General features: G+C 50.5%; 4 protein-coding genes across 10 annotated transcripts; all 4 read left to right on the top strand.

Moving 5' to 3' along the window:
* Window positions 1–330: 330 nt before the first annotated feature.
* LOC122377005 (cuticle protein 21-like) lies at window positions 331–1,227 on the top strand. The gene is made up of 2 exons (XM_043356963.1): window positions 331–360; window positions 620–1,227. Exons 1-2 carry the CDS (start codon window positions 331–333, stop codon window positions 962–964), a joined length of 375 nt encoding a protein of 124 aa, XP_043212898.1. The 3' UTR covers window positions 965–1,227.
* Window positions 1,228–2,926: 1,699 nt separating this feature from the next.
* LOC122377006 (protein enabled homolog) lies at window positions 2,927–6,707 on the top strand. 2 transcript variants are annotated; one of them, XM_043356966.1, is made up of 5 exons: window positions 2,927–2,945; window positions 3,934–4,050; window positions 4,378–4,474; window positions 5,453–5,968; window positions 6,201–6,515. In XM_043356966.1, the coding sequence occupies exons 2-5, from the start codon at window positions 4,033–4,035 to the stop codon at window positions 6,215–6,217; spliced, it is 648 nt and encodes a 215-aa protein (XP_043212901.1). In that variant the 5' UTR covers window positions 2,927–2,945; window positions 3,934–4,032; the 3' UTR covers window positions 6,218–6,515. The 2 variants fall into 2 exon arrangements, with proteins under 2 accessions (XP_043212901.1, XP_043212900.1); XM_043356965.1 differs by lacking the exon at window positions 2,927–2,945 and having other exon boundaries at window positions 3,527–4,050; window positions 6,201–6,707.
* Window positions 6,708–9,106: 2,399 nt separating this feature from the next.
* Window positions 9,107–17,715, top strand: LOC122377004 (the record flags this gene model as incomplete). The annotated part of the gene is made up of 4 exons (XM_043356962.1): window positions 9,107–9,823; window positions 10,191–11,855; window positions 12,255–12,339; window positions 17,543–17,715. Coding segments are annotated over exons 1-4 (1,977 nt in total), but the record flags the coding sequence as incomplete, so codon positions are not given.
* On the top strand, window positions 12,490–17,252 carry LOC122377007. Of its 6 annotated transcripts, XR_006255744.1 has the most exons (6): window positions 12,490–12,755; window positions 13,132–13,997; window positions 14,171–14,277; window positions 14,541–14,681; window positions 16,124–16,217; window positions 16,658–17,252. XR_006255744.1 is itself a non-coding variant. In XM_043356968.1 (4 exons), the coding sequence occupies exons 1-3, from the start codon at window positions 12,690–12,692 to the stop codon at window positions 14,632–14,634; spliced, it is 1,509 nt and encodes a 502-aa protein (XP_043212903.1). In that variant the 5' UTR covers window positions 12,678–12,689; the 3' UTR covers window positions 14,635–14,681; window positions 15,047–16,117. The 6 variants fall into 6 exon arrangements, 3 of the variants coding, with proteins under 3 accessions (XP_043212903.1, XP_043212902.1, XP_043212904.1); XR_006255742.1 differs by lacking the exon at window positions 16,124–16,217 and adding an exon at window positions 16,256–16,467 and having other exon boundaries at window positions 12,490–13,997; XR_006255743.1 differs by having other exon boundaries at window positions 12,490–13,997.
* Window positions 17,716–18,100: the final 385 nt, after the last annotated feature.

The following is an 18,100-nucleotide window of genomic DNA, read 5'->3' as shown; positions in this document are numbered from 1 at the left end:
CGTCCCTCTCCCTCTCTCGCCAGGTGTTTGTCGTCGCTACTCTGCTGGCCGTTGTGGCTGCCGATAATCCGGCCCCGGCCCCGAGCTACCCGGCTCCGGCTCCCAAATACCCGGCTCCGGCTCCCAAATACCCGGCTCCGGCTCCCAAATACCCGGCTCCGGCCCCCAAATACCCGGCTCCCAAGTATGCGCCCGCCAAGCCCGAAGTCGACTACCCTCCGGTAAGTTTCGTAGCTTTTATGTATGCTGAAGCGAAACTCTTTGTTGCCATCCAACATCTCGTGAATATTTATCGTATTTAAGCATTTATCGTATGGAAGTATTTATCCTATGCCGTATACTATTAAGGATTATTTGCCAGTGCGTTGATTCTCATTTTGATAAGTGACTTTTTTTAAAGATATCTCTTTACGGCCGGCTGCGCTTCGGCCAAAGCAAAAAGAGCATTTCAGTGTAACAATACGAGCAGTCAATAAGTTGTGCCGAACCAGCCGCTTCCCATCTTGTGACTTTTCTGTCCCTTTATCCAGCAAGCCCAGTCCTGCGCCTCTATTCCCTTTCGTGTCTCCGTGCATGTGTCTCTGTCCGTCTCTGACAGCCTTGTCTCGTGTCTCGGCAGGTCCCTCCCAAGTACACCTACGGCTACGAGGTACAGGATCAGTACACGGGAGCCGACTTTGGTCAGCAGGAGCAGCGGGACGGCTACCTGACCCAGGGCAGCTACCGCGTGGCTCTGCCCGACGGCCGCATCCAGACCGTCACCTACCAGTCGGAGGGTGACGCCGGCTTCGTGGCCGACGTCCAGTACGAGGGCGAGGCCCAGTACCCCGCCTACGAACCCAAGTACCCCGCCCCGGCTCCCAAATACCCTGCCCCGGTCCCGAAATACCCCGCCCCGGCCCCCAAATATCCGGCGCCCGAGCCCAAGTATCCGGCGCCCGAGCCCAAGTACCCCTCTAACTAAGGCGCCTTTCGTTCCCTTACAAGTTACGTGATTCCCTATCCTTGGTGCTGACATGTTTATGTGTTTGTGTGTTTGCTTGTACCTGGATGCATGCGAAGGAGATTGAAAGAGAGTGAGTGAGGAGAGAGTTGCATGCATCTCCTTGTAAGTGAAAGTGCAAGGTTACGATGTAACCGCCACGCCTTTGACTACCACCGATCGTGATTTGTCTGTTGGTATTTATATATTGTGTTCTGTGCCAATACATACATTGTTGTAAGCTATAACTGTGATGTGGGTCGATATGAAAAGAAATGGAGCACTTGGATTATGAATGCACGATAAAACTTTGCATAGCCTGTCCCAATGGAAGTTTTATTGCGATTAATCTTGTCTGGGTAAATCGCATCTAATTTTACTTTTTTTTACAAGACGAGAAAATTTATTGCGACTGATTTGCTTTTCGAGGCAAATCAAAAATGCGAAAAGCATACCTTATGCATCATTAAATGTACCCGAGCAAGGAATTGCCATGCTAATCAAAGTGGTGTGCAGTGAAAGGGGCAACTTGACTTTGACACAAAGCATTGATTGCAAAATACTTTTAAGTTTGAGGTTACTGTACACGTGAAACACTTACCATAAGTAAAGTGTTAAAGTTCTTGGACGTTTATTCTTCTGTCATGCTTTAGTGCATCTATTGCAAGGTTCGAAAACCCTTCCCTATTTAATTACGATTTACACGTACGATCCCATTGCTACAGAACAATGAATAGGTATGCATAACACGGCAGCGAGTAAGCTCCCCGACGTATGTAGTATGTCATTGGTCTCATTTTGTGTTCAAGTCACATCGGCTGCTATATTGATATTCTGTCAGGACTTTGGGGCAAATGCCCTACAATGCAGTGACTCAAACTTCCTGGCTATTTTAGCCAATGATTCACAAACCTGTTACACTGGCAAATGGGATGGGGAATAACTTGTCAGAGAAGCTCAGAAAGCGTGTGGTTCTGTGTCTTATCTGACTCCGAGGCAACATGAAAATGAGAGGAACACGGAATAGATGGCATATGGCCAAATAGCTGCCCAACTCATGGACCTCGGTATACAGAGATCTATGACTCATCATACATCGAGTGCATAACCTCTTGAAGAGAAGTAACGATTCGGACGCTCGATTCGGAAGTGGCTATAAGAATATCCATTTGATATAGGCCTGTTTCACTAACAAATAAAGTGTGTAATTACAAAGAAAAAACTTGAGTTTAAAAGAAATAATTACCAACATTTGAAATTTGGATTTCACGAAACCTTCGGGAATGAATTTTGAGTTTAAAATTTACCAACTTTTTTACAAGAAAAAAGTTTGTAAGAAACATCGAAATCGCAAACTTTCTGTTTCACGAAGACCAAAAACTTGAAAGAAAACGTTGTACTTACAAACCCGAAATTCCAGTGGCCCTTACGTTTGGAATTTTATTACTTTTTGTGCAATGATGCAAAGCAATCAACTATTTAAAACAAATATGATATGCTGAGTCATTATATCCTCTTTTTCACTTAGCACATTCCCTACGAACCAGCTACGAGCAATAAATAAATATCGTCATGTTTTGTCATTCGCGCGCCATAATTGCATTCAACAGTCTTCTGCTGTCAAATGTTTTACGTGTTATTTTCTTTCAATAATAAGATATTGTGAACTATCATTTATACCACTCAGAAACGGCATCATTATTTTTAATTTATTCCTGCAATTTCTGACATGAAAACTAGACATAGTTTGATAAAAAGAAGCAATATCTGTAACATGTTAAAGTTCTTGATTAAAAACAATTTTACTGTTTACAAGTTTATTTACCAACTCTTTTTATCGGAGGTGCCGCTGGTGATGAAGTTTAGTGAAATCCGATTTTACATAGTTTGCAAAAATACTTATGAATTGTAAAGTTCAAACACTTGTAATCGCAAGTTTTTAGTGAAACAGGCCCAAAGACAGGTTCACCAGAGACCATATTTTCTAATATAATTTTACTCGTTCGCGACAAGCCAATTTTTCGTGAAACCTAAAATTCAATTTTGTTGTGCTTTTCGCTAATTTGATGTCTATGACGCATACCTACACATATTGAAATAGGTAAGTGAGAAGCAACTAAATGATTGAATAGGTTTGCAATGTTCTATAAATATCAAATTGTATTAATATCAAAGATATTTATTACAGTTTGATACAATTAATCAACCCTAGCGGAGTATATGTATCATATCAAATTAAATATGTATAAATAAATATAAATATAAATATTAAATCGGCTAGTATCAAAGATACTCACTACAATTCAATACAAATAAACAACCCAGCGGACAAAGGGCAATATGTAGCTGGAATATACAGCAACATTTCTTAAAATTCATCTTGCTTTAAATGCACGTATTTTGAGATTCACTAGCATATTTTTAATTTTGTTATTCACTACAAATGCACCCTGTCCAGCTAGCCCACAGTGACCACACGCACATGTAACACTCTGTCCATGGCACTACGCGGCGCTCCAGTACGCGTAAACACGTAAATCGTCCGAGTAAAAGTAAAAGTATCGCCACCGTCCCTCTAACGCCACCGCGCGGGCCGGCGCTCGCTGTCCACTCGTACCCGCCGGGCATATGGCTCCTTTTCCGACGGTTACTCATAGACTCCTGTTACAATGGTAGGGCAATCTCGATTACAATGTCCTGGCAGGCTGGAAGCGACACAGCTCTGTCCATGACCAGGGGAGATGTTGAAACTCGCCGCGGTGGGCCTCGCGCCGGTCAGCGGCCGGGCGCGGTCACCGCTCATTGTTTCAGCGGTACAGGGCAGTCCACCACCAGCCATCTGCTCGAGCGGTGTGCCTTCATTTGTACCGCGGCCGCCGCCAACACCGTCGCTTTCGCTCTCAATTGGAGAAGTAGGCTTATAAGCGACATGGTGCGAGGATTACTTACAGAAGTGAGTGGAGTCGGGCAGTGAGAGGTGGTGGGATCACAAGTGTTGTGGCGGAAACATATTTTGTTTAGCTTGGACCAAGAGGAGGTGCACTGCAGATATGAATATTTCCATTCAGGTGAGTTTTTGACAGATGACTGAAATGTTCGAGCTCGATCCCGTGAAATAGTTAACATATTCAAATCACAAGCAACTGGCTAGTGCTCTAGCGACTAACCGTCCTATGTAGGCTGCTTTTAATTGCCAGCTCCTCCTATGTAAAATCTGTTTACCATTGATAGCTTTTTGAAGCTTACCACGCAGGTCACATGTGCTGCCTTCCATCATGCGGATTCGTGCTCCAACTGCTCCACTGCTCTGACAGACATAATAGTCATGTGCTGGCTTATTTAATAAGCCGAGCGGGCCGTGAGCGTCAGTTCACCTTTCCCGGCGCTGTTCTCAGATGTGTCAGCTGTTGGCCCTGTGCCTGGCGATGACAGCTGTCGAGGGAATGAGAGTTCGAGTCCGCGGACGGCGACCTCGGCCCTTCATCAGACACGGTGAGACAGGGACGAGATTGAATTAGTCCTCTCCAAACTTAGTTATTCAAGTAAGTAACTGAAAATGCAAGGCGGAGAGCGGATAGCCGAAGCAGTGCGCAATTTATCCATAAATAATTTCAAATGCCAATACATTATCATAAATTGTAAGCATGCAAGAATAAAGCAAATTATCAGATAACATTTTTAAATGAAACGCCAAGTTTTTGTTTGAATAAAGAAGTTGCTCTAACGAACCGGAATAGTATAGTTTTAGACGCCACCCTGCCCACCATTATAATATATATTAGCCGTTTTCACGACGGGCTATCCGGCGAATGCACCTGATTTGACCAAATCTGCACCTAATCTGTACCAGATGTGCACCAAATGTGTACCAAATGGCCGTCGTAAAAACGGCTATTCTCGTCACATTGCGTGGAAGCAATAGCCCATCAGTAGCCCGGCGTGTGTGGTTTCAAATTGTTCGACTGATAATTGTTCCGTGTATCGCGTACAGAGCTACTCGAAATAATCGCTTAATTGTTCACCGTAGCTGCTCCGGGCCACCATCATAACGGTAAAGCTCGTGCTGGAGTATGTAGTGACGCAATTACCAAACGCATAAAACTCAGACCGCTAGGCGCTATATGGTAAACTGAGATCCACCACGTGGTATGAAGAAGACAAAGATAGGTGCAGGCGTCAAGCTCTGGGGCCTAAAAAGTGTATCGGATGCCAGATTAGATCTTTGTCCAATGTAGGTAAGTATTGTTCTCTGTGGTACAGCAGGCCTTATTTGACGGATCGTTCAATTAAGCAGGCTCACCCCTTTACACAGTAAAGTAATATTGGATTCGCCTTGCCACATATACTTGCCGCTTCCTCGCATTACAGTCTTGCTCCACCCTCTGACAACCGTTCTCGGTTCAGACCCCTCTCAAGCCGTTCTCTCGATTCTGATTTGCCCCGACGTCTGACGGCACGCCCCTTTGACAGGCCGTCCCCGTCGACCGGTTCCCGTGTTCCTGGCGGTGCCCGGCGGACAGGCGGTTCCCGTGTTCCCGCTGGGAGGTCAGCCTCAGGTCCAGCCGACGGAGGCAGCTGTGGCCGTCACGGAGCCCCAGTCGCCGGCGCCACTGTCCCTGTCACCGGCCCACCCCCAGCCGCCGCAGCCCAGCCCCTCTGAGGTGACCAGCACGGCCCCCACGGAGCCGGCCCTGCCGCGGCCCGCCGCCCCCGCTGCCTTCGACAACTTCGACGAGGACTTTTTCGACGAGTCGGGTCCGTTCGGCGGGTCGCTGCCGCCGTTCCCCGATATTTCGGCAATCTTCAGTGACGTCGCTACCGGCAGAAGTGACCCGACGCTCTCGACCTCGGCTGAGGGGCGCGCAGAGCCGCTGACCCAGGAGAATGCCCTCCGCAGACTGGACTCTGACTGGCAGGGCGTTGAGGACGACTCCAGCTGGCCTGTGCCGAAATCGCAGGACTACGCCGACCTCTATTTCCGCGCCAGTAAGTAACCACTCCTGCAGCAGCATAGGCTTATTTTCAGATAGCTGATAAAAATATTGAAGAACTGCAAAAGTTGCACGCTGATTACGTAAATGCGATTACTTGCGAGCATGAGCATTGCGATTGAATGATTAAATAAAGAGTAAAATGACTCATTTGAAATGCGATGGTATTCAAAAGCATAAGAGTATATGAGCGCTGAATATTGATAACTTATGTTTCTGTTCGTCAGGTTCTCCAAAGTTCTAGTCATCAGGAAGCAGAGCGAGCTTCCTGCACGAGCCACGCCCATTCGCAAGAATGGAGGATCGCGATGTTCGTGAAACAAAGTTCCAGCTCAGTTGATCATGCCAAAGTGTTTAGAAATTGTGGTTGAATTCCCTGTTAAAGCGATGTATTGTTACGAGTCTCGCGGATATTTCGAACATCTTTGCATAGTTGTAGGTATTTATAGAGATCATTATGTGGTAGAGTATAATTTCTGTTGAGTAGCTCAAAAGTTATATCTAAGCGTAAGTTAGAGGACTTGCGAGTACCTTGTTATGTTTACTACGAGTATAGCGATTTGTTGAGTGCATATGGGGGCACTATGTACATCGCAGCTGCATTGTAGAAATACTCTTTGCTTGTCTCTTGCATCACATGACATTGTATGAATAATTAATACATATATGAAATAGAGCGAATGAATATTTGTATCGCCATCACGTTATTGGAAAATATAACATGCTGCTTTAAATTCGAGCATTCACTGGCAAGGGTTGGGTGCAGTGGTGAACACAAGTCAAAATGCAGCCATATAATCGTGTTCAATCAATCACGTCATTATTTTAATATATGATTCCAACGCTTATTAGCAATCGAACATTTTCTATTCTTGGGTGATATCTAAGTACAAATCACCACTTTCTCTCCAAATTTGCCACAGAACTGAAAGTAACTGCACCACAGAAAACAAAATACATCAAACAAACTGAGTATAATAATTTAGCCCAGTTGCACCTGCACCACCTGCCGCGTTCAACTCCCCCCCCCTCCCACCCACCCATCACCGCCGCTGCGTTTCTCACGAAGATGACGCAGCACCACCCGTGAGGAGCCACTTCCCCACCCGCAGCCCGAACTGTGTCGAAATGGTGGTCCTTGACCGTCCGCTGCGCCAGGCGGAGGGCATCCTCCACTGCCTGTTTACCGTCACGCGCCGTCTAATTGACGCCTGCCTCGGCGGCTATTGCTTCTAATCACTCCATATTGTTGCTTGACGACCAATATTGCCGGTTCTGGGTTAAAGAAGGCGCTCAAAGTGCGTGGACTCCGTTATTGAATGGGCCGTTATTTTAGGTAATGGTCTGTTGTGACGTAAATATGGCAGCCGAATGTCGTCACAGATGATTGTAGAGATTACTGCGGTAGCGATATTTTCTTAATCGAGGTCCAACGACGAACGATGACGATATTTCAGGCAGTGAAGCGACTAGGGACGTTCAGAGGAAGGTGTAGTGATAAAACGGGACACGGAACGCTATAGGGTAATGAATTATGTCATGAAGCACAGCTCTACATAGAAGCACAAACATCAGTAAACAAGTACTCGAGTGCCCAAATAATAATGCCTGAAGTACAAACGCAATAAAGCTGTCAAAAACTGCACATTATTTGAGTTGTTCTCAAAGCTAACTGAGCATTGATGTGACTTTCGATAATAAGTGAAGGACTGATATTTTTTTTTTCCTAACTACACCGCCACCCATTAATAGGTGACCAGGAGTGCCCCCTCCCTCAGCCCAGCGACTCACAGAACCTTACTTTACCACCAGAGAAAACATAAAAATGGCAAAGTCGCGGCACTCCCTGCTAAGAAACGGAAAACAACTCAAAATAAGCAACCAGTCGGTAAGAGGAAGTATGGTTAGTTAGAAGAAAAAAAAAACGGCAAAAGATGTCCCCGCTGAAAGCAGCGGGAGACTAAATCACTACTTCCAATACCATGTTTTATGATGTAAAAGAACACTCATTCAGGGTTAGTAAAGGGACACATACATACACACAAAGCACAGGTTCTGGTCAGTATTCTGCAAAAGGTCATGTGTGACCGGATGAACCCTTCCAGCTAAGCAGAGCTTGTTGCTGGTCGGGGTCACCGGTCACAACGCCGTAAGGGTGGGTTCGGTGTAAGCCACAGTCACTATGGCTGACAGGCTACGCTATACGAGTAGGTGTTTGGAGGAGTTGAATAAAAAACTACAACGTGATACAACGCATGCATATTATTCTATTTGAAAGTACCTTATTTATTTGCACATTTTACTATTGATTATTGAACGCACACCGTTGCCCGGTTCCGCACTGCTGAAGGGCGACTGACGCACTGACACACCGACGCACTGTCAGCTCGCTGACTGACGACAGACTGACTGACGGAGGTGTAGCCGGCAGAGTGGGCGTCGTGTACCGCGTCGAGTGCCGCGTCTCGTGCACCACTGAGCCCACCATCCAGCCCGGCTCGGATACGTACATACTCGATATACGTACATACGCATACAAACTATGCGTTTATTTAGCGTACAACATTGTTATATCTTGAGCTTGGTTCCAACTAATATTGCATCATTTTAGAAGCGAGCTGTAATCTTCCCAGCCAAGAACAGCACGACTCTTCCAGTCATTCACAAACTGATAACAAGACGTAAACCCTCTAACACTCATCCGTAAACTAAAAAACATGTTCCGCACAACAAACATAACCCAAATGCCACTCACACAAAACAGACCGTTCATTTCACGCTCTGAAGCTATCCAAGAATGCCAATACTACTGACCCACTGTGCCGCCCCTCACACCGTCCACCGCCCACCGTCCACCACCGCGCCGGCGGGCGGTGGTCCGTCACGAATCCCCGGCGTATGAATGTAGCGGGCGGTGTTAGTGTGCTGTGCGCGCGATGCGGTCTCCGTGCCGTCCTCGGCCGGCCAGGTCAGTCGCCCTTCAGCAGTGCGGAACCGGGCAACGGTGTGCGGCCGAGCACCAGTCACGGCGGAGGGAGCCGAGCCGGGCTGGATGGTGGGCTCAGTGGTGCACGAGACGCGGCACTCGACGCGGTACACGACGCCCACTCTGCCGGCTACACCTCCGTCAGTCAGTCTGTCGTCAGTCAGCGAGCTGACAGTGCGTCGGTGTGTCAGTGCGTCAGTCCACGGACAGTCCGCAAACCATTTGGAAAGTGGCATTAGTCGAACAATTTGTGAGAGGTCATCCACGCACACTGCTGTGGAAGTTTTATCGGAAGCGGGCGAAACGGACGGTCCCGAGTCAACTCATCGTGAACTCTAGCAGCCGTAAGGCCTCGACCTTTTCGGAAAATGTGAAAAACTCAAAGAGCTATGCTGATCACATGCAGAACAGTACTCAGCACCGGAAAGTGGTCGTAAAAGGCTCGGCGATTATTGACGATAGAACGACACTCTGGACTGTGGCGATAAGGACTGTGACGCAGGACCCCGGGACTGGCGGATAGGCAGTGACGATATCTACATAATGGTGACAGAGTTGTGATGTGCGGCGCAATCGGTGGCTAGTGGTGGTCAGGAGAGTAACCACGACATAAATGACTGTGGATGTTTGAGGTTCACAGTGACAGCGAATAGTGACAGGAGACAGTGATAAGATCGCTGATGTGACAGCCCATCAGCCCATGTGAGTGTGACAGTGCTGAGAGCTGTGACTGTGAACTCGGGTACCATAAACACTGGTAAGAGCGGACAGGAAAAGCTGCGGTGCCTCTTATACACGCATCTCTTCAACATGCATATCATCAGGATCGGAGTGATTGTTCTTCTTTGCAACAGCTTTCCAGTGGTGAGTTTACCGAGACTATGCTAATAATTTGGCAAGTTGGGTTTCATATTCTTGCGTTCAATCAAAGCACTCCTATGTGTAAAAGTTAAGGATAGGCAAACGATAGCCAGTAATTCTTACATCCGAAACAAACTTAATTAGACCGTGAATATAGATTCTTGAAAAAACGTTTAAACACACCTTTCTCACAGTACGGTCAGATTCAATCTCTGGAAACTTGTAACAGCCCGACTGAACCGAAATCATTCCAACTCTTTATCCCATGTGTGAGATAAATCCCTCTCTCCTTTCCCATGTGTGAGATACCTCTTTCCCTTCCCATGTGACTCCTCCGTGACTCCACGAGACTCCTCCGTCTGTTCCTCAGGTGGAGGCAGCCGGAAAGCTTCAAGTCCGTCTGGTCAGCTTCAGTAACCCCGAGTCGCGCGCGCTGGGCGGTGCCTGCTGCCAGCCCACGGCGCGTGCAGAGCAGTCCTCCTGCAGTGGCGAGTGCAATACCTTCTTCAGAGTCTGTGCGTCGACCGGCAGCGGTGGCAGAGACAGCGGTGGGTTTGACGCGAACGGTAGGAGGGTGCGATCGCCAGGAATCAAACTCACACGACTGCCCTCCCGTCGGTTCAACAGGACAAGACTTCATCCCATCGTGCCACCGCCAGAAGTGTTGTCTCATTGGCTGGAAGAGACAGAACATGTGAAGAGTTCCTCCGGTGACAAACTGGCTGAGAATCTTCCATATAGAAAGCAGGAACAAGGGGAACTAAGTGTGAAAGGGGAGGAAGAGGACCAAGAGGAGATAGAAGAGGGAACGGAAACTCAGGAGGACAACGAAGAAAAGGAAGAACGGATAGATAAGGCACCACCTGACGCTGCAGTGCCTGTTGACGATCGTAGTTATGCCTCGACTGATTCACCCACGTTGGAGCGTGAGCTTCCTCCCGATCCGCCAGCTGCAACGAAGTCCGAGCACTCTGCAGGCAGCTCGTCTGACGGAGACGTGACTGTTAAAAGCGCCACAATACAAATCGTCCGCCAGGCCACTCCGTTCTCTGTCGTCAGCCCTCCAGCTCGAGATGCTATTCAGAACCGACGGGGGGAGCTGCCTCCCACAGAAGACGTCTCTTTGTCCCCGGACTCTGAGCTGTCCGAGCAGGAGAATGGGTTCATTTCACCAGACCGACCCATAATCATCCTCGATAATCCTGGTTCTACCGATGACGCCGAAGATGTGGCTGACGAGACTCAGCTATCTTCTCGGATGACCGTCTCACATGAATCAAAATATGATAACAATCCCCAGGACATCGGCTTTCATTTCGTCGAGCACGGGGATTTGGTCCATCTGCAGTTTGCCAGTTTTCATCCGAGTCCACCAGGTGCCGGTAGTGGCGGTAGCAGCACCCGCACTGGCGCTAGTGTCGAAGTTGATAGCGTAGGAGGTGGTGGAGAGGTAGGGAAGAAAGAGCATGGGAGTAGAGAAGGCGCATGTTGCAATGAGCGGCAGAAACGCGAAGCCCATAAAGTGACTCCTAATGCTGAAGATGATGCTGTAAGCGCTGACGCAGACGCTGAGGTTCTGCCTCAATCGGGTGAGACAACTCAGCCAAAAAATCACGGGGACCAGCCTGATTCAGACACGCTACACTCCGAGGATACAGCAGGGTGGACCCTGAGCTCTCCGTCCTGGGAGTTCATCGGACCTGAAACTTCCACAGACCCACCGTCATCTCCCGACGATACAACTGACCAGGGACCACCGGACGTAACAGCACCTTCCGTCAGACCAGCAGCGCCTCCGGTCACACCAGTAGCGCCCCCTGTGAGACCAGCAGCTCGTCGAGACCCGCCCAGCAGTCGTCTGGGCCCGGCGCGGCTGGGCCCGGCGCGGCGCGGCGCTCCGGAGCGGCGCTGGCGGCGTCCCCAGCTGCCGTGCTCACTGGGCCTGCTGGTGACTGGTGTGGTGGCCAACAGCAGCCTGGTCAACCAGCACAACCGGGTGCTGGAGATGACGTTCCCCTTCGACGGTGCCTGGCCGGTCAGTGAGGCGGGGAGGGGAGGGGAGAGGGGGCTGAGCTGAGGATGGAAGTTAGGGAAATAGAGGGAATAAGAGAAAAGGAAAGTAGCTATGTTCCGAGAAGGGAGAGCCGTATACTCATAGTCCATACCTCAATGGTAGCAAGTAACGTGCTGCACACCCTACATGCTAAATCATCTTAAGAATTTCTCAGTTTGTGATTTTGCTGTGAGCTCGCAGTTCATACGTATGCACAGCTAACAATATTCGTGCTGGAGTTGATTATTCACTTCATCAGTTACTTGCCACTGTACTCAGAAGCAACTGAATTAAACGTTACTCGTCCGTGCGTTCCAGTTTCATTTTGAAGACACTGTTCATGCCAAACCAGCCGTGACCTGAGCTCAATTGTCGTTTCAGGGTGAGCTCGACCTCACTATTGAGGCGTGGCACGACACCACAGGAAAACTATTCTCTGAACGGCCGACAACGGCCGACAAACCAGGTGAGCCAGACAGTGACATTCTTGATTATATATGTCATTATAGTTTAGCTGGCGAGGCCGTTTTCCAGGTTACTCTAACTGACCACCCTAACATACAAAACAGAATCATAATAGGCATGCAATGCTGTCTTCGGGCTTGAAACCTGTAGTGTCTGAGTGTATTAAGTGCCGTGCCGGCCTGTCCGCACTGTAGCGAGTGGCGCCCCGCCCTCCTCTGTGATCACGTGATCTTGTGACCGCCGACCAATTCCTGGCCGGCTGGGTCAGTCGGTGCCGGGCAGCCAGCCAATACAGGCCTATCGAGGACGCGGACTCTACAGTGGCGACGAGGCAACCACTCACAGGCGGCGATGACCAACGAGAGCAAGGTGACCAGCCCTCCTGGAATGTCGGCTATTGGCATCGGTGAATACCAGGCGAGTACAGATTGGCAAGAATATGTCGAAAGATTTGAATTTTCTTGTTTTGCACAAGGTATCACTGAGGATGAGCGCAAAAAAGCCTTATTACTTGCATCTGTTGGCCAAGAAACTTATACGAGTATCAAGTCAGTTTTGTCACCGGCATCACCTGTTGGACTTCCATATGTGGAGTTGTTGGAGCGAGTGGGTCGGCATTTAGCACCCAAGCAATCAGTGATACTCAGCCGGTTTAAGTTCAATCAGTGCATTCAGGAACCTCATCAGTCAGCTGCTGATTACGTCGCTAACCTCAAGAGATTGGCCGAAAAATGTGATTTTGGTCAGACTTTGGACAGCATGCTTCGTGACAGACTTGTGTGCGGGGTCAAAGACTCCGTGTTGCAGAAGCGGCTTCTGGCGGAGGAGGACTCCCTGACGTTCGTCATGGCCGAGAGGTTGGCGTTGGCGGCGGAGTCGGTCACCAGAGACGTGGGTCAGCTCGCGGCGGGCCGTGCCGTCGGTTCGCTGGAATCTGAAGCGGTACACCGCGCCGATCAGCTGATTTCTGACCGGCAGCGCGCCGGTTCCGTGACCGGGTCAAGGTCAGTGGGTCGCGGTCGAGCCGCGGCGGCCGCCGGGTCGCGGCAGGCTGGCCGGCCGGGGCGGGGGACCGGTGACCGACCGGGAGGGTCCGAAGCAGCCGACATGAGGCGGCGTCAGGACTGCTATCGATGTGGTGGTATGCATAACCCACGGAACTGTCGATTCCGCGACTATCACTGTCATAGCTGCGGTGAGCTGGGGCACCTGAAACGCAAGTGTGTTCGAAGTGTCCATGCTGTAACCGACCCTCCTGCAGTTCAGAATGATGACAGTCAGAGTGAGTCAGATGTTTGCAGTATCTACTCTGTTGGCCGCCCCAAGTGTCCCCCGATCACCGTCGAGGTACTGGTTTTCGGTGTCCCTGTGCGGTTTGAAGTTGACACCGGGGCTGCTAGCACTCTGATGACCGCCGAAACGTTTCGGAATGTGTCGGACAACGGGGGGCATGGCGGGCTGACGCTCTCCAGGTCAGAGGCGAGGCTGCGCTCGTATACGGGAAACGCCATCCCTGTCATCGGTGAGTTCAGCGCCGTTGTGAGGTACGAAAGCCAGCATCTGGACCTGCCCGTTCTGGTCGTCGAGTCACACGGGCCGAATCTGCTGGGCCGTGATTGGTTGGCGACACTGAAGCTTGACTGGCGCGGCATCAAGCAGGTGAGAAACCTGGGTGAGTCACCTGGCGATGTAGTAGGCAAGCTGAAGGCCAAGTACAATGATGTGTTTTCAAAGGAGCTGGGATGTTTCAAGGATGTCGAAATTTCTTTTGACGTGGACCAGACTGTGTCGCCCCGGTTCATGAAAGCACGACACCTACCCTATGCTTACAGGCGCCGGGTGGAGGAGCAGCTTCAGGCGGAGGTGGAAGCCGGTGTCCTAGAGCCGGTGAAGTCGTCAGACTGGGCCTGCCAGATCGTTCCAGTCTTGAAGCCGGACGGTAAAATTCGCATTTGTGGCAACTTTAAACAGACGGCCAATCGGGCCATCCGTGTCGATAGATACCCATTACCTCGAGTTCAAGATCTGTTCGCACAAATGTCTGGGGGAAGAGTTTTTGCCAAGTTTGATTTGTCCCGTGCCTACCAGCAGCTCACTGTGTCCGAAAAGCAGAGATATCTGCTAACCATTAACACGCCAAAAGGCCTGTACCGCTACAAACGTGTACCGTTCGGGATAAATGCAGCCGTGGGACTCTTCCAGAGGGAGATGGAGAAGCTGCTGGCCGGTCTGCAGAATGTGTTCGTCTTCCTGGACGACGTGCTCGTCTCTGGGTGCGACGAAGTGGAGCTGCTGAAGACTGTGGAGGAGGTGCTGCGGCGTTTCCAGGACGCTGGCGTCAAGGTGAGAGAGGACAAGTGTAGCTTCTTCGTGCCATCAGTAGAATATCTGGGACACGTGATTAGCAAAGATGGTGTTCGGCCAACCCAGGCCAAGCTCGATGCCATTTTCGGTGTCCCGACGCCAAAGAACGCAAAAGAGCTGCAATCATTCCTTGGAATGGTAAACTACTACTCAAAATTCATGCCAGGTCGCGCTCACGTGCTTAGCCCGCTTTTCTCCTTGCTGAAGAAAAATGTTGGATGGACATGGGGAAAACGAGAACAAAATGCGTTCGATGAGTGCAAACGACTGCTCGCCTCCGATCGCATTTTAGTGCATTATAACCCAGATGTACCCCTGGTACTCACCTGCGACGCGTCATCTAGGGGCATCGGCGCTGTGCTGTCGCACCGGTTCACAGACGGCACAGAAAAACCGGTTGGGTTTGCATCTCGATCCCTGAACTCTGCCGAAATTCGGTATAGCCAGATTGAGCGCGAGGCATTGGGAATTATCTTCGGCGTTACTGCGTTCCGTGAGTACTTGTACGGACTGCCCTTTATCTTGGAAACAGATCACAAGCCTCTTCTAGCTTTGTTTGGGGAGACGAGAAGCATGCCAGAGATGACCAGCAGCAGGCTAAAGAGGTGGGCTCTTCGACTGTCAGAGTTTTCCTACACTATTCGTCACAAATCTACTCGTGACATTCCTCACGCCGACTGCCTCAGTAGACTGCCGACGGGCTCGGCATTAGACATGCCCGTCAGCGATGATACAGAGGCAGAAAGAGTGCTCCTAACGACTCAGTTAGAGGATATAGGAAGTCTGAGCCCAGAAAAATTGGGAGTGATGACAGCACGAGACCCTGTTCTTTGCAAGGTGGTTCGCTGCATTAGGACTGGTTGGGCACGCGAACCGGGCGATGAATTGCGGCCTTACAGTGCCCGTCAAGCTGAGCTGTACGAGCTAGGCAATGTCATCATGTGGGGTGATCGTGTAGTCATCCCACCAAAAGCCCGCAGCACCGTCTTAGCTGAGTTGCACGCCTGTCATTTCGGTGTCGTAAAAATGAAATCTATGGCTCGGTCCGCAGTCTGGTGGCCCGGAATTGATCGAGATATAGAGCAAATGTCGTCCGGATGTGATATCTGTCAGCTCCACCGTCCCGATCCACCACAGGAAGAACTCCATCCATGGGAGTGGCCGCAGCGTCCTTGGTCTCGCCTGCATGTTGATTTTGCTGGGCCTGTGCGTGGAAGGTACTATCTGGTGTTAGTTGACGCATTTTCAAAATGGATTGAGGTTGAAGAGATGACGTCGATCACTGCTCAGGCTACGATTTCTCGTCTCACTGCCATATTCAGTCGCTTTGGGCTTCCTGACATGATAGTGTCAGACAACGGACCTACTTTTACCAGTGAGGAATTCCAGACTTTCCTCACCAGAAATGCAATCGTTCACAGGACAACCGCTCCATACATGCCGTCTTCCAACGGGCTGGCTGAGAGAGCGGTGCGAGAGCTGAAGATTCGGCTCAACAAGATGTCAGCTGATCAAGTAAGTGATCGTATCTCAAAATGGCTGTTTTTCTACAGAACCACCCGGCATGCTACGACCGGTGAAACGCCTTCACGGCTCCTGCTGGGCTACCAGCCGGTGACGAGATTTGACCGCCTGAAGCCCAGTCTGGAGCGCAACGTCAGGACGAAGCAGTTCACCCAAGTTCAGCAGCACAAGAAGCGTCACCCTACCAGCCGGCCAACGCTGTCTCCAGGAGATATGGTGCTCGCTCGCTACTACCGTCAGGGTAAGGCGTTTTGGCGTCCAGCCTCGATTGTCAGGTGCTTTCACCCGATGTTTACAGTGCGTTTCGACACTGGTCACATCTGTAAGAGACACATCAATCAGCTTCGCCCACGATCATGTCCCGCAGCGCGCTCGCGCGAGGGCGAGAACGATTCCGTGTCCTTGACGCGGGTGCCGACTTTTTCCCCCAGCCGATGTCGTGGATCCCTGGAGCCGAGCGACAGCCATCCGGACTCGCCGCGCCCTGGTGTGGGAGCGCGCTCTGGCTCCGCCGGCGGCTCGCATGCCGCTACGCCGCTGGGCACTGCCCTGGCCTCGCCAGGAGGAGGCGCAGAGGCGGTGCGGCCTGCGTCCCCTGTCGACGTCGACGAGCCGGGGGACTCTGTTCGGCCGCCCGAGGACCGCCGAGCCGCGTCTCCCGCCCGCGTCGCTGACGGCGTGGGAGCGAGGGATGCCGATGGGGAAGAAAGGCGCTATCCTGTGCGCGTGAGGCGAGCGCCTGATCGTTTCGGACACTGATGTGCCGTGATTCTATCCGGTAGAAACCGTGACTGATTCAGTTAATTTTGTTTTGTTAACTCTGACCATTGACTCGTTCAATGTGTCATTTTGGTGTCGGGGAGGTGTAGTGTCTGAGTGTATTAAGTGCCGTGCCGGCCTGTCCGCACTGTAGCGAGTGGCGCCCCGCCCTCCTCTGTGATCACGTGATCTTGTGACCGCCGACCAATTCCTGGCCGGCTGGGTCAGTCGGTGCCGGGCAGCCAGCCAATACAGGCCTATCGAGGACGCGGACTCTACAAAACCTAAAGACCACATACCCGCTCCTTGACCTAACCTTGATCTCACTCTTGAACTAACCCTTGATCTCACCCATGAAACCACCACTGACCTGACCGCTGACCTGATCCTTGAATGATCTTTCTCCTGACACGTGACATGACCGCTAATCTGAATTATTTTCGCATCCCACCTCCTCTCCTGTGCCCTAACACCCGATCTGACTCACTGATATGACTCATGACCTGCCCCGTTGCAATGACCGCTGAGCTGACTTCTCCACCCTGCCCTGTCGTCAGTGGCGCGGCCTCGGATCATCAGTCGGACGGTGGTGCGCCGCCCGCTGGCCCCGGCTCCCGGCTGGTCCCGTGACAGGGTCCGTCAGGGCCACGTGCAGCTCGAGTACGACGTGAGACTGGTGTGTGACCCGAACCCGGCATCACGGGGAGCCGACTGTATGACCGAGGGAACGGTGAGTGCTAACTGGAAACGGGGGCCGTGCGAATACAGCACTCCGAATGGATGACCACTGTATGCTTAGGGAACCGTTATGACTTGGACTCTGCGCAGGTACGACACAAATAAAAAGAAACATTTTAATCATTGAATTGAGTCAATACAGATTATCTAAACAACTATTGAAACTGTCGCTGAAAGTCACACAAATGGGCAATTTATCTAGAATTAAACGCATACTTATTTCTATCACTCTATATCCAAACGCATTTTCTATGTTGGAATTTTCAGCAACCACAAATAATACTGGTGTCCAAACCTAAATGCATCCTCATCATCTATATTACTATTTGAGGAGGGTGCGTCTGTCCGTTACCGAGGTCCCGACTTGGTCGTGCTTT

This window comes from Amphibalanus amphitrite, unplaced genomic scaffold (genome assembly GCF_019059575.1).
Source record: "Amphibalanus amphitrite isolate SeventyFive unplaced genomic scaffold, NRLGWU_Aamphi_draft 002448F_arrow, whole genome shotgun sequence".
NCBI classification, from domain to species: Eukaryota; Metazoa; Arthropoda; class Thecostraca; order Balanomorpha; family Balanidae; genus Amphibalanus; species Amphibalanus amphitrite.
The sequence above is the reverse complement of the archived record's forward strand: the minus strand, read 5'-3'. Positions and strand labels throughout refer to the sequence as shown.